A 16,695-nucleotide genomic window follows, 5' to 3' on the forward strand; every position below is an offset into this window, starting at 1 on the left:
AAAGAAAACAAGAGGCCTAATAAACTTCACTGTGCTAAAGTCATAGTATAAATAACTTATATCCTAGCTTTTGGTGCTCCACTGTGACACTGTGAAATACTCATCTGATCGAGATCTTCTGTTTTTAAAAGTGTGACAAGATAGATTGGGCAAATATAAGAATCCATGTTTTATAGACAATGCAACAAAATAAAAAAAAAGTAATGATATGCCTCAGTTCAGATTAGATAGCAAAACCAGAAAACACCCAACCTTTAGACATTTAGAGCTAATTCAAAAATACAGTTAATCTATGTTCATATCTTGACAAACATACACAAAATTCTGAAATTGTCAGATTCTACCAACAAAGCACAATGCACATCCTTATATTAAAACAATATTAACCAGTACAAGAAAAAATGGCTGAATCTACTTTTTAATCCTTAAACATTTAAAAATTTGATGCAAACTTACTTGCAATATTATCTTTAATATATACATTTATATAAATATTTATTTTTATCTTAAATATCTTTTATCTTAAATCATAAATTTAAAAATTATTCTCAAATACATATACACATATACGGACACATGTATATACACATATACGTATACATATGTATATATATGTATATATACACACATATACATATGCATATACATATATATAATGATGCTTAGAAATGTTTTGAATGTTTCACTAGATTTAAATTCTGTAAGGTCTAGCTTTCTTTTACTTTTTCTTTTTTTTTTTTTAAGGTCTAGTTTTCTTGACTGTTTACTTCACTAATGATGATGAACAGATTCAAGTTCCAGGCATATGCTCAATTTTTTAAAAAATGAATTAATTCTTTCTGTAAAGTAAATATATTTGATCCTCTTTATTATTTAATATACCAACTCAAATGTGATTCAATACATAACCAGCATCATTAACTAAAAAATGTGTGTAATGTACAACTTTTTTTCCGGTAAATTCTGTTATTTTGGTTGAGGATATCCACTCCGGGCCCCGGCACAGGTGCAGGGCATTCCACCATTGTTCAAAATCAGGTTACCCATAAAGTGCTCAGTATATGTTAATGTGCCTTACGGGAAAAACACAATTCTCTGAAAATCCGAGTTTTGTACACAAGGCTTGACACAAAGACTTTACTGTTACTTTGCACTGTGAATTTCCTAACATACAATGTAAGTCTCCTGGAGAAGATCCTTTGGGGAAATGTCTCTAGGCTTTGATCTGAAGATATTTGTCTCTGCTAAACCACAGTGACTTAGATTAAATACAGTGCACATATAAGTGATGCTGAGAAATTTAATATAGCGCCATATGTAAAACCTGGGCCTTTTTAAAGTTTAATATTTTATAATTGATATCTTTCTGAGAATCAGTAGGGCATCCCTATTAGGTTTAATTCAAAAGGATATGTTCCTCTTTGTAAGTTTATTTTTGAAATTGGATTGAAGCTTTCATTCAGGCTTGGCTGTGAAGGAAGCATATCACTTGCATGTTCACTAACCAGTAAGAATGAAAACTAACTTTTCCTGCTTTATGTGCAAGACGCAAATCATTTTATCCAAATTAGGAAATTCCGTATATATTGCTAGCTTCAAAATGCCTCTATTGTATTCAGAGAGTGAAATAATTGTCACCTCTTTTATATGTCCTATGTTAAAATCTGAAAGAACTGGTTTTGGGTGGCTCACCTTTTTACCATCCAATAGCCTTATGAAGATTTGATTGTAACATGATTTTTCTTACCTCAAAGCAGGAGCAAGAGACAAGTTATACCATTCTGAGGGCAAGAGGCACGAATGTTACCATCAGTAGCCTCAAGCCTGACACTACTTACGTATTCCAAATCCGAGCCCGAACTGCAGCTGGCTATGGGACCAACAGTCGCAAGTTTGAATTTGAAACTAGCCCGGACTGTATGTATTATTTCAGTATAGGGTGTCGGGGGGAGGGCTGTTGCAAAGTTGTCTGATAATTCACTCTTTTTCTCCCTATCTAAATTTAGATAATATGTTGACATTTAGACACATTGAAAGTGTACTGCTTGAAATATTTAGCCATTTATATAGCGTTGGGTCTGTAGTGTGGGTGTGCATCTGTGTGGGGTTTTTTTTCTTTTTTACAAATTAAACATATTCTAAGGCCTGGAATGCTACTGGTCTTCTGTTGGCCATAAATTGCTTTGAGGAATGCCATTTAATATGGTAACATACTCCCAGTACCTGTTCATCCAGATGTTCCAGGTTCATTGCATGATTCAGTGAACTAGGAAAAGAAACTTGCTGATCCATGAGGATTTTAATATTGTTTTAATCCTTAACATATTCAATCTTGTATCACTTGGAGATTAAGGATTTTCTAAAACCTGATTTATCACCTCATTCACATTCACAAGCAATTTGGATAATCTTGTGTGTCTGACACCAAATTTGGCATAGACTGGTCTAAAATTGGCAAACATTTTCCCAGTAGCATTTCTCTTTTCTTCAAATGCATTTGCTTCATATTAGAAAAACCCTCTGCTAAAATATGATTTTCAAAAAGCTAATAAATATCATGGCCGTGGTACTAATATGGAGTGAACACAAGTTCAACTTCAAGCTAAGGATTTTATTTAGTGTATTAATTAATGACGAGACTATTATATATTTATTTCTGTTCATTATATTCTAAAAAAGATTAAACTGGTTTATTTGTTTTTTAGATTAAACTTGTTTAAAGGAAAATTTGAAGAACAGATAAATATGCATATATAAATACATATTTGTGTGCGTATATATTACAGGCAATCAGGAATACTTAAATTTATTAATTTGTCCCAGACTGATTAATATCCTATAGGACAATAAATGTAATGATTGGAGTCATCTTTTCTACTGTACATAAACCAGTTCTATCTCTAGTGAACGTTTTATTTTAATTGTAATGGGAAAAATTGTATACATCACTCAGTTTCCTGCAACTTAAATTCACAGTTGTAAAATAGCCTAAAAAGACAATCAAAGATGAACTCCTTTTAGAAAAAATCATCCAGGGAGGGTCTGACAATGGCCAGCACAGTACCGAAGAGAAATCCAGTAATCTCTTTTGACTGTTCTGATTTGGCATTTCTCCTGGCATGTGTACTTCCTGTCTAAATATTTTGTCTGCGATCTAAAAGCACATTGGTTTTGGTACGGTAATATTTTTATTATGCCTACAATCCATACCTAATAGAAACATTAAAAGATAAACACAAATTATAAAAAACAGTTTAAGTTAAATAATAGTTACTGTATCAAACAGTTAGGCTATTTTATGGCACACCTTTTGTCAGCTGATTGGAAATGCCACTTACCGTAACCAGCTGTACCTTCCGCAAGGTGTTGAGAATCTAGTGTTCTTAGAAATTATCAGCTCACGCTGAAACGCAGTAATTCTTCTAACTCGAAGGCGAGCTGCCATTCCCCAAAACACTAATCTATATATACTTCAAAACCTCTGCTAATTCTCCTGCAATGGATACACGTGTTTTCACCTGTGGGGCGGTCTTGGGAGTGCCTGCTCGGATGTCCCTGCCACCAAGTCAGCAGCTGCAGACAGCCTTCCTCTGCTGCACCTGCCAGGACCCACCGCAGGCCTCCTGCAGGGGCCACGCTCTCCTCCATGACTAAACACCGCAAGGGCACAGGAGTCAGCCTCTTCTGCCCAAGGCAGGACTCGTCCACGGGCAGCCTTCCCTCTGGGACTCCAAAGAGAAATGGCTCTCCGAGAACATTAGAAACCAGAACGTTATAAAATATCATGAAAGTGCATCCTGAACAGGTTTAAAACAAATTTAAAATTTTAGATGACATCATAACAGAGTTTAATTGCAATTTAACATTGGTAGTTCTCAATCTTTTTGTAACATTTAAGTAATGCAAAAAAGTTGCCTTTTTTAAAGATTTTATTTGTAAGTAATCTCTACACCCAAAGTGGGGCTGGAAATCACAACCCCGAGATCAAGAGTCGTGGGCTCCACCGGCTGAGCCAGTGAGGCGCCCCGCAAACAAGTTTCTTGTTCTGAAATGATTACAAATTGAATTTTTTTTCAAACTCTTAAATGGTTATTTAAGTTAAGAACAACAAAACCTACATTTGCTTTACCAAGAAAGATCACAAATCCCAGAAAGCGAAAAAACACATGTTCATTATATCCTGTGGTAGAAATTAGGTATCTCAAGGGGCAGGAGGGTCAGATCACCATTAGATAAACATATTTTCTGTTTTTAAAAAGCACTTAACTCTAGGTGATATGTAAATTTTCAAAGGGAACAACAAATCCCAATATACTAATGTGATTCCAGATTTACTACAGATACTGCCGTGACGGCATTCTGCACGAACCCCTAATGAGGCTTCCGTGTCTGAGGTTTAAGAAGTATTCCATTTGAAAACTACAGGGTTTGGGGGTTTTGCCAAATAAGTTTTATATTTGCAATACTTCCACTGATGGATACAGCAGATGAAAAGAGAATAAGAAGGAAAAGATGAGCTTTTTAACATCATGTTCCTCATTTATAAAAATCTTTGAGTGGTACGGTTTGATATTTTAAAAACTCAGTTTACTCTTTTTCACCATAGAATTCTTTCAGACTTTAAATATGGATGAGAAAAAAAGGTATCTTTTGTCTTAGGGGGAAAAAAAGACAAAATCAACTCTCTGTTTTTTTAATCAGAATGATGTATTCATAAAAATTCATTCTAAGAACTTAAGAGTCTTATTTGTTATATATTGATATTTAAAATATATATATATATATATAAGACTGATGTTTGTATTTCTTTAACATTTTGCTGTTTATTCTAATTTTTTTCTAGTTTTTATTTTTAAAAATTATAATAGAAGTTATCTTTCATAACACATATAGATATTTCTTAGTAGAACAAAGTGGGTTTTTACCTGGAGTTTAGATAATATTTTTTGTAATTATCTTTTTTTTAATTTTTTTAATGTTTATTTTTGAGACAGACAGAGTGTTAGTGGGGAGGGGAAGAGAGAGAAAGAGACAGAGACACAGAATCTGAAGCAGGCTCCAGGCTCTGAGCTGTCAGCACAGGGCCCGACACAGGGCTCAAACTCACAAACGACGAGATCATGACCTGAGCAGAAGTCGGATGCTTAACCAACTAAGTCACCCAGGGGCCCCAAAATGTGTTATTTTTTATAGTTATTATCATCTTCATTTCACAGACAAAGAGGCTGAGGCATAGAGATGTTTAAGTAAGCTTTCCAAAATCACACAATTGGTAAATGACAGGTCTGATTCGAGAACCTATGTATTTATGTGATAATATATTAAGCATTTTCTTTCTTTTTTGTTAAGTTTTTGTTTTTGTTTTTGTTTTTGTTTTTTTGAGAGAGAGAAAGAGTGAGCAGGGGAAGGGCAGAGAGAGAGAGAGAGAGAGAGAGAATCCCAAGCAGGCTTGCACTGACAGGAACCCTGAAATCATGACCTGAGCCAAAATCAAGGCTTGGACGATTAACCCACTGAGCCATCCAGGGACCCATTAAGCACTTTCATAAGCATTTTATTTGATCCTGTTCCATAAGTTATTCCGGTACTATTATTTCCTTTATACATGGTTTAGGACAGAGTTTATGTGTGTTTTTTCTCGGGTTGCATAACTAGGAAGTAGAGTCAGTGAACCTAGAATCTCCAAATTTTGGAGTACTAATCTAGTGCTGCAGTTGTACATTAAAAAAAAAAAAGATATTATGCTGAAATTGTCGAGTTCATAGGAGTAAAGGGGCTTCCCTAGAGTCAAGGTGGCATCTCCAAAGTACAAACAGAATGAAACTGACGTGCTTGGGAAAGCAGACAAGTCAACTGTCTGGAAACCCTCACTGGGCAGAAACTGAATCCACAGCACTTTTTGCCAGTTTTTTACTGGAGAAATGAAATAATAAAAATATATAACATTTATTAAGCACTTACTCAGTGCTTGGAACTATTTTAAGTGTTTTGCTTGTAGTAACCCATTTAATCCTTGCAACAGTGATCTTGTGTCACACAGCAAAATAAGTGCAAATCCAAGCATTCTGTTTCACGAGACTGAGCTCCTAACCAGTCTGCTTTAGGGAGAGAAGGTCGGCTGTATGTGCAGGATGTTCTAAATGGGAAGTGGCCAGAAACAGGGGAAGCAGTTTGCTTGTGGAACATATTCAAAATGAGTTTCTAAGGCATATAATAGACAGCAGTTTTTAAAAGTGTTCCACGTAACATTTTTAGACAACTCTATAACGCATTTATTCAAAATCCCTCATTATAAATGTTTGCTAATTTCACTAACAAAAATGATCCATTTTGATTATGTGCCTTAGGTAGTCCCCAGGATTCATAGATATTTAGAGCTAGAGGACATTGCAGAGATGTCCTAATTTAATTCTGTCTGTGACAGAAAAAGAAACAGAGAATTCCTCTTCCTTCTATCATGCTTCCTCTCCCAGTTTCATTGACATTTATCTCATCTCCTGGCTAAACTTCACAGAGAATGCAGACCTTGCTGCCCTTTAGAAGTTACTACGATGTACGTACAACATAGAAAGCATGAGATAGAGTTATTATTATAGGTTTACGGAGCATTATTGAATCACTAGGTTAAGTTACTTTACAAACTAATCACAGATCTGTATCCAATGGATAGATATGGATCCGTCCAGGGGTTCTGGGAGAGAGATGTTAAGATGGACTTCTATGAGCTTTATAGGGGAAAATGCAGAGAGAGGAAAGAGGCGGGAAGAACAGAAGCGGTCAGGCTGCACCTCTTGCTGGGATGTCTGTCAGCGTCTGTGAAGAGGTGGAGGGAAAGAGAAGAGTGGAGGAGGAGGAGCTTCAGCCAGCAGCGCAGCTCTGCGGGTCTCCCCTGCGGTCCCGCAAGCGGTGGGGAGCCCCAGAGTGAAGACTGCCTTAGAGGAGTCCTGCACTGAGCAGGGAGGGCCTGGCTCCAGTCCCCTTGTAGTGTTTAGTCATGGAGGGGAGGGTGGCCCGTGCATGAAGGCTGCGGTGGGTCCTGAAGGTGCAGCAGCTGGAGGCTGTCTGCCCGCTGCAAATTTGGCAGCGGGAAGATGAGAGCAGGCACTCCCGTGCCTGCCACAGTGGTGTAAACAGTTTGCTGGTAGTAAAGAATAAAGAGCTTGCAGCAGTTTATATTATGAGGATGCCATCCTACCACACTTGGAGCTCTATTTTCAGATGCTTAGAAAACTTCTTACAGCCCATCTGCCATGTCTCTTTATTTGCATCATTTAGCTCTCCCTAAAACTGCATTATTTTCAAGAAATCCTTCCAAACTTAGATTTTGATCAGGCTGAACATTTGATAATGGCGTCTGGAGAGGTGATAGTATTCAAATAATCACACTCTCTCTTCTAAGCTCTTTAGATACATCACTCATTCATTTGTTCAATCAGCATTTACTACAAGGGCAATATATGTTAAAATACGAGCATGTGAAAGGCCTTGTTCCGGAAGCTGCGTGTATTTTAGAGTCTAGGGATTAGGATGCTTATGGAGTTTGTTAGCAGATGAGGCTGGAGGTGTAGGCAAGGAACAGGATCTTCAATGGCTTTACCTGCTCTGCTACAGAATTTGCATTTTACCTTAAAAGTGATGGAGAGGGGTGCCTGGGTGGCTTGGTCGGTTAAGCGTCTGACTTCGGCTCAGGTCATGATCTCACGGTCCGTGAGTTCGAGCCCCGTGTCGGGCTCTGTGCTGACAGCTCAGAGCCTGGAGCCTGTTTCAGATTCTGTGTCTCCCTCTCTCTCTGCCCCTCCCCTGTTCATGCTCTGTCTCTCTCTGTCTCAAAAATAAATAAACGTTAAAAAAAAATTTAAAAAAAAAGTGATGAAGAGTCCTGCAAAACTTTTATGCATGACGACGGCATGATCAAATTTATGGTTTAGAAGGAATATTCTACTGGCCAGATAAAAGATAGGAAAGACATGCAAATAAAGACCAATTAGGATTTTCTAATTGTAATCCAGAAGAGAAATGAAGACATGAACTAAAAAACACTTAAAACAGTTTGGTGATTAATTGGATAGTGAATGATGAGGTGAGGGAGAAGACAAGATGATTTCGTATTTGTGTTCTCTATCCTTGCTACTTGAAACATGGTCTGGAATCAGCCAGCATCAGCATCACTGGAAGCTCATAAGGAAAGCACCGTCTCAGGGCACCTGGGTGGCTCAGTGTCCAACTCTTGATTTTGGCTCAGATCATGATCCCAGAGCCATGGGATTGAACCCCATGTCGAACCCCGCACCAAGCTCCGTGTTGAGTCTAGAGCCTGCTTAAGGTTCTCTCTCTCTCTCTCTCTCTCTCTCTCTCTCTCTGTCTCTCTGCCCTCTCCCCTACACCCTCTAAAATAAAATAAAATAAATTTAAAAAAAGAAAAGCACAGTTTCAGTCCCCACTCTAGACCGACTGAATCAGAAACTTCTTTTCCAAAAGATTCCCAAGTGGTTTGAATGAACATTGAAGTTAGAGAAGCACTGGTCTAGCTCAAGGGTCAGTAGACTTTTTCTGTAAAGGGCTAGATAATAAATATTTTAGGCTGTGTGTGTAGACAGCCTCTGTGCTCCTACTCAACTTGGCTATTGTAGCATAAAAGCAGCCATAGATAATACACAAATGAATGTGGCTGTGCTCCAATACAACTTTACTTATGGACACCAAATTTTGAATTTTACATAATTTCTACATGTCAAAACTCTTCTTTTGACTTTTTACAACCATGAAGCAAATGTGAAACCATTCTAAGCTCCTGAGGTATACAAAAACTGGTAGCAGGCCAGGTTTGACTCCTGTACTATTTTTAGGTGAGTGAGTGATGAGACATTCACAAAGGTAGGAGAGCCAATTTGTTGGTGGTATGTGTTAAAAAAAAAAAAAACAAACAAACAAAAAAAACCATTTGAATAACTCTAGATATTGCAAGATAATTAAGCTTGTTTAGAAAGCGTTTAGGGCACCTGGGTGGCCTAGTGGGTTAAGCATCCGACTTCAGCTCAGGTCTGATCTCAACTTTTGTCACTTTGAGCCCTATGCTGGGCTTTGTGCTGACAGCTCAGAGCCTGGAGCCTGCTTCTGATTCTGTATCTCCCTCCCTCTCTGCCCCTCCCCCACTCGTGCTCTGTCTTCTCTCTCTCAGAAATAAATCAACATTAAAAAAAAAAAATTAGGAATCTTTTATAATTTCATTCAGGGAAATCTGACCTGTTCACTATGTTCCTCTGATAACTTCTGGTGTATCCAATGAGTTTCTTTGCAGTAAGCCTACAGAAAACCAGTCCAGGATGTTTCGCAAAGTTCTGCACTCAAGTAGCATTTGATTGATGCCATTGAAAGAGAGTATCTTATCTTATTAATTGGAAATTTCAAGCACCCTTATAGGCACTGTCTGTTTTTACACTAACGCGGGGAATTCTGTTTACACTGTATGAAGCAGGAAGCCACATTTTAGGTAAAAGCAGAGTAACTATGACTGAGTTTATCAGCTTTTCCATGCCGATGTTAGTTATGGTGTGTTAATGCCTGGCCTTTTCTTCTTTTTCTCTTCCACCCCCCAGCTTTCTCCATCTCCGGTGAAAACAGCCAAGTGGTAATGATTGCCATTTCAGCGGCAGTGGCCATTATTCTCCTCACAGTGGTCACCTACGTTTTGATAGGGAGGTGAGTTTGCGGTCTCTTTCACAGCCACTCATTATTGCTCTGCTCGCTCCCCTGAATTGCGGCTACAATCTGAAGACTGTGGTCAATGAAGTATTTTAACAACTAAGAATGTCTCTGCTTGTATCTATTCTTTCTTCCCTTCCCTTTCTTTTGTTTCTCCATCTTTTAGTTTTGATTTTCTTTTTTTTTTTCCATGAAATTCCTGCCCCACTTTTCAACCTCATACCGCTTCTCCCTTTTGACCTCGTTTGCGGTTTTTACCCTCTTTTTCCAATTGTTCTCTCACTCTTGAAATACACCCCAGATTTCCCTGCCACTTTCTCACCCAGAACACTGGTAAGGCAGCACAGCACTAATCGCCGACAATGGAGACTTTACCCTTCATTCATTCTAACAGCAGTTGTTAAAAAAAAAATACTATAAACACTTTCTAAGGCCATTATAAAAACTGAACTGAAGGGGTCTGCACAGTGGGGAAGCAACTCTGCATATCTCCTCATTAGGCAGCTTTCCAGAGTCCCCAGAGAAAGAGGCTTTCTATAAAGGATTTAGAAAATATGAAGTCATTAAACTTTCACTAAAGCATTTAATTGTTTGAGGAAAATGCCTTATTTTTTTTTTTTTTTTTTTGTGCTTTGCACATTCTGAGCATAGATAATTGCTTTCATATATTTTCTTTCTGTGTTCTCTTCCCCTGACTTCCCTCCAGGTTCTGTGGTTATAACAAGTCAAAACATGGTGCTGATGAAAAAAGACTTCATTTTGGGAATGGACATTGTAAGTTCCTAAGCTGTTTTGGTGCTTTGGTTTCGCCGTTCTAGTTTTAGCCTTATTGATACATAATTGGATAACTTCCCCACAATGCAGAGAATGCAAAAGGAGTTTTAGGAAAGAATTGAGCAGATTAAATTAATTTAAAATGGGGAAGGAAATTCATGGCTCTGCATGAAGTAATTTTTGCATGGTCACATTTCAGCATCCTTCAGCAAAGTGAAGGATAACCTATGGTTTATAGCCAAATAATGTACATGATGGGGAGTATGTACTCTAGTCAGCTCTGCGTAGCTGAAAGGCAAAGCGTATCTTCCATTTCCTTATTTCTCGTCCTTCGCTAAAATCTAAATAGGAACCTTGTCCCTTTCCGAACTCCCAAATAAATATAAACAACCTCTGTTTATGTGAAACGCCGTAGTCTATTTTGTCAACCAACCAGGAGAGAGCCTTTAAAATAAACTGTTTATTTTGGAGTTACACGATACCTAACTGGTCGGAAAGCCAGCACTTTTCCCCCGTATGTTAATACCAAGCAATTTCGTCTCCTTTTAATATTTTCTAAAGGAAATACTCTTTTGGGAAACAAAGTGTTTATATCTAATAAGAGGACTGACTCTTTTTTTTCTTCTTCTGGCAAAACAAATCATCCCAGGCATTTTGATTTTCCAAACGATGTGGCAATTACTAATCAGTGGACTCAAAGGGAATAGCATGTTCTTATGGAAATTAGTGCAGACTAAACTCATACTTTCGTGCTCTCAGATCGTCTCAATATGACTGACGTAGTCTTGTAAGCATCACTTTCTTTGATTCGCTATTGCCTTGTAAAATTATTTTCAGTTCAGCATGATACTTCATATCCGTCATTGGTTTTGCATCTAAAAACTATAGCTCCCCTTATAACTCAAGTAACAGCTTAATTACCTGTTGCTAACATGCAGGAGGCACACAGTAGCTTGCAAAAAAAGAAAAAGAGAGTGTGTTCCAAAATGTAAACTGATGTGATCTGGACACAGTGACAGAGTTTACAAAGGGCATGGTTTGTTCTATCCTTCTCATTGTAGTCATCACAGAATAATTCACAAAAGCCAAAGCGCTACCTTCCTCATGGCAACATCTCATCATTTTAGATTACTTTAAGAGAATGAATGAACAGATTGCAGGAGGCTTATGTAGCTTTTTTCATGGTCCCCCCCAAAAACACTGAGTCACAGCTGCCGTGCATAAATTAGAGCAGTCACATTCCTGTGGATTAAACTGTTCCTAATTTGAGTTGGATAGTCAATGTAAATATTGTCTTTAGAGTAAAACAGTACTGATTTGGGTCTTTTAATATCGGAATTGTAAATCTCATGAATTTGGAACAATGATAAATTTCTGTGTCTCAATGGTAAGCACGTTCCTCTATCACTCCAATCTGTTTTAGCTCTTGGTTTTTCTAGTGGAGTTGGTTGAAACTTTAATTTTCTTCAAATGTACAATGTCTTTATGATAGACAAACAAAAAAGAAATGCATTTTATCCTAGCTGTAAGGGCATAAAATAACTTATATGCATGTCATAAACTTTCTGCGTCTTAGTGCTACAGCTGGTTTATTTCAGACCATTTATTTGGTATTACTTTAAAAAGCTCTAGCTATGAACTATTCCCTCCAGTCTTGTTACAAATCCTATAATATTGCTTCAAAAGGAAAGAAATGTGTTTCACCTCCTAAGATCCTGTCCCCTTGCCCTCTCTGGCTAGGCCTTTTTATTTTTTGCTATCCTTAGGGCAACTCATGCTGGTAAAATGGAAATGTAAATTATTGTGTTTGCACAGAACGAGCTGTAAAGTAGTACAGCTTAACACGTGTGCATGTGTTTATTATCTGGTTTTCTTGACACAGCCCAGTTACTCTGTATGTTGCCCTTAATTATTGGTGTGAAGGGATTATGTGCCTTGTATCCTGCATCACCTGATTCCTGGCACTTCTGGGGTCAGCAGTTAAAAGTCAGCAGCCAAAGCTCCCACAGTGAACAGGCCATTTAACTTGGGGATGTGTGTGTTTATATTTGTATTGTTTCCCAAATTTCATGTGGATAGAAAAGCACTTTATATGATTTTATTTAATTGCAATGAATTTGATTTTAGTAGGGAAAGGCGACTGAATTTTCAGATTATTTAGTGATACATATACTCTCTAGGGCTGACAGGTATAGAAGGGTCACTCTAAAGCACAATTCAAGGCTGTTTAAAGCTAGTATTTATTTAAAATGTTAGACATTGTGTCTGACAACTCACTTTATAATGGTCTTTGTAAATTCTGATACTAGTAAATTGCTTCCAAATTGATTTCCTTAAGTTCAGCAAGGTTAATACATTTGTAATTGTTTACAAGAAAAATTTTCAGTTTTTAAAAAATAATTTTTACCTAACTGAAAAATTTTGTTAATGTTTATTTATTTTTGAGAGAGTGGGGGGAGGGCAGAAAGAGAGGGAGACACAGAATCCAAAGCAGGCTCCAGGCTCTGAGCTGTCAGCACAGAGCCCGATGCAGGGCTTGAACCCAGGAACCATGAGATCATGACCTGAGCCAAAGTCGGACACTGAACTGACTGAGCCACCCAGGTGCCCCAATTTTTACCATATTTTTTTTACTTGAAAAGGAATACTAAATTTCCTTATCCTCTGGTCCTTTACTATACAATTACTAGAGATAAATCAAAACTGGATGATCATATATCCCAGTCTCCCTTTGATGTGAACTGTTATTAAAATGTAACTAAACTTATTATACAAAAAGATTCCAGCAGAACTTTATTCCCTAACATATTTTAGTAAATCTACAGTTACTTTTGCTGTTTTCCTTACTCTTAAGCAAGAAAAGTATCATAGCTTTCCTTAATCTGTTTGCTTATTTTAAGGGTAAAGTGTTTTAGTACTGATAATATTAGAAATAGTTTTAGTGAAATAATAAATTATAATAGACCACTGAACTGAAGAGTGACTCTGCCATGTGTTTTTATAGGAAGCAATGATGTTTACAATAATGGCAGAAGCTTGCAAACTGATCTGGGAGCTCAAAAGGAATGGACATTTCTGGCCCAAATCCTGTCTCCAGAAACCTCAATCATATAAATAATTTGAATAAACATTCTTAACATCAAAATACATACAATGTCCGTAATCTCTATCATTTATTGAGCATTAACACCATAACAGGCACTTGTGCCGAGCACTTGAATAACAACTATTCAAGAGCTTTCGTTCTCTGACACCTAGCTAATTCTTTTTGCTGAGCTGTTCAGAATAGAAAAGCTTCAAAAGTTCTTACTTCAAAAGCTGCTCTACTCACAGTTTACCCAAAGCAAGAGCAAAAGACTTGTCATTTCCCCAGTTCTGTGGAGGTAACCTTCAAATTGGTGTCTTCTTGATAATCTGCACTTGGCCTCAGGATGGAGAGGCTGTTGTATTGCATGCAGTGCCAATGTCAACACAGGCCAAGTAGGAGGAGCTTTAGCCTTTCTTCTCCATTTGCTTCCTGACCCTCCCATTTCTATTCTAGAGTCTCAAAAATCATCTGGAGAAGTAACTGAGGAAAATTGAATTTTTACTTCCCAACCACCACTTATTTTTTATAATCCATTTATTCTTATGCCTCTGTTTCATCTCTTGAAACCTTTATGGATACTTTGCAGGAACATAACTTATTATGTGGTGTAACCAGGGAATTCATGAAGATGTCCTGTATGTCAATGAACTGATCATTTCTCAGCCCGAACCATGAAATGCTGGACCCGTTGGCCTACTGTCCATCGTGCTGAAGGCTCTCTGGAATAATTGCTGTCATCAGTCTCTATATCCATTTCATGCAAACTACAAAATGAGTCAGAGACCTCTTTGGTCATCACTGAATGTTCAGTTGCAATTTGCCATTAAGATGCTTTCATTATAAAGGGATACTGTAAAAGATAACATCTGATTTTACTTGTTACTTTAGGATAAAAAATATCCTTCAATAATATAGGGTCATAAATGAAAAAACAATCACTATTATGCATTCCTGCCCCTTACTAAAACAATATTTTTTACCAATTTTTTAAAAATTACCAAAATTAAAAACAAAAATCTATCATATAAATACATATACTATATCTTTTAGTGTTAGATCATGTTTATGAACTTTAATAGATCCTAAGTTCCCTTTTATAAAAATTTAGTTTTAAGGGTGACTGGTTGACTCAGTTGGTAGAACATACGACTTGATCTCTCCGGGTCATGAGTTTAAGCCCCACATTGGGCATAAAGCTTACTTAAAAAATTAGTTTTACTGTAGAGAAATTTAGTTTATTAAACATTCCAAATTATTTCTAATATGACTTATTTTTTCCAAATAATAGAAATCTCATAAATATTAAATCAAATCCAAAATGATTCTCCTGTATCTTTTATCCATGCTATTTTAATTATAGAACATCACAAAAAATTTTCACCTTCAGAATTATTAAATAAATATACATATTATGAAGGAGGTTTATATTTAATAGGCTAAAAATGTAATTTATGTTTGGGATTTAGCTTTTTGGCACCATTATTAAAATATAGAGAATTTATAATGCCTTTATGCTGAAAAGCTACACAGTAAGATTTCAGTAATTTTATATTATGTTAGTATATTCATATAATACCCATATCATATATGCATATCCTCACAGGTTTAAGTATATCTATAATTACAGGGGATGAGTTTGATTGTGAATGTTACTAAGAGCAGAATAGTGTCAGACAAAAGACATGCCGTTTTATATCCTTTAATTAATTTATCTATAATCTTAGTCGCTGTACTGCCTTTCGAAAATATTTCCCAAACTTTGATTTATTGTCAGATGTGGCATTTTCATAAATACTTGTTTACGGCACTACTTGTAGAATCATAAATGTGTCATAACGTGCACTCACTACGGCTGATGGTATAATTACTGGATCTACTCAATCTTCTCCTTGAGATTCCCCTGTTTGCATGTTCATTTTCCTTGTAGTGTTTTTGCTGAGAAAGTTCATTGTGGTTCCTCTTTGTTTCATTATGGGGAATTGTGTTTCTTAAATCGTTCAATGCATAGTCCAACCTCTCTGCCAATTGCAGAATAAACTAACAGTTGGCTCACTTTATGGTAATAGGGATATTTTTTCACTAATAATATGGTTATAAAATTTTCTCAGTAAAGGTTTCATAAATCAGTTTTTACAATAATGCCTTTCTTCCTTCCCTTAAACAGTAAAACTTCCAGGTCTCAGGACTTATGTTGACCCACACACATACGAAGACCCTACCCAAGCGGTTCATGAGTTTGCTAAGGAACTGGATGCCACCAACATATCCATTGACAAAGTTGTTGGAGCAGGTAACCACCACAGTAACCCCACTCTCTATCTACATGTTAATTACAAGTTTGCAACTATGAATAAGAATGCTGCCTAAGAATGTGCAATTTCTCAAGCCTAAGTTATACTGCTGTGAAAAGGGACATTTTTCTGATTTCAACATCAAAGGCAGGCAATAAATAAATGAAGGAGTATTTAATGGAATGTAATGATTTCAAAGGTGCCAGACTTGCAGACTCACAGACCATGGCCAGCTTTTTATTTATTGAATTTCAGAGGCGGCAGCCTCAATAGCTCAGTCTTCCCCTGACTATGCCGATCATGTGTCACAAAGCCTATTTGACTAAACAGGGATAACAGGATAAAAGTGTGTCTTACTTTAAACAAGCTCACTAAGTGAAAATTTTGAGTATGTAAAACAGGCAATTTTAGAATCCTCTTTGGAATTACAGTAAAAAGGCAACACAAAGTAAAATCATCAATGACGCATTTTACACAAACTTCCTCAAAACTATTTTGAGTGGATAGTTTAAATAACATAAAGTGCTCCATTTTAATACTTGCCTATAACTTTATATAGTTTAAATTTTTGTCGAAGTTTGTTTTCATATAGATACATCTTCAATCTAATCATTAATGGACTCAATTATAATCCCATTAACAAACAGCTCTGGAGTGACTGTGAATAGCAGTTGCCTTTTTCCAATAAAAGTTACAGATACTTATAAAATAACACTATTTTTACATTTACACATAAACACAGGGACATCCACTGACATTCAGTGTGCATTTGATTAAAACTACTACTCAAAAGTGAAAATAAACAATCTTGTACAATAGTTCTGCTCCACCATCTCGTTC

General features: G+C 36.7%; 1 protein-coding gene across 3 annotated transcripts in view; it reads left to right on the top strand.

The window, feature by feature from the left end:
- EPHA3 (EPH receptor A3) overlaps positions 1 to 16,695 on the top strand; it is a 357,381-nt gene that overhangs the window by 278,993 nt on the left and 61,693 nt on the right. For 2 of the 3 annotated variants that reach the window (XM_045501699.1, XM_045501701.1), the window contains exons 7-10: positions 1,755 to 1,917; positions 9,597 to 9,699; positions 10,409 to 10,476; positions 15,729 to 15,854. In XM_045501699.1, coding sequence (XP_045357655.1) covers positions 1,755 to 1,917; positions 9,597 to 9,699; positions 10,409 to 10,476; positions 15,729 to 15,854 — 460 coding nt within the window. The remainder of the gene's footprint in view (positions 1 to 1,754; positions 1,918 to 9,596; positions 9,700 to 10,408; positions 10,477 to 15,728; positions 15,855 to 16,695) is intronic. The other variant, XM_045501700.1, reaches the window with a different exon arrangement.

This window comes from Leopardus geoffroyi, chromosome C2 (assembly GCF_018350155.1).
Source record: "Leopardus geoffroyi isolate Oge1 chromosome C2, O.geoffroyi_Oge1_pat1.0, whole genome shotgun sequence".
NCBI lineage: Eukaryota > Metazoa > Chordata > Mammalia > Carnivora > Felidae > Leopardus > Leopardus geoffroyi.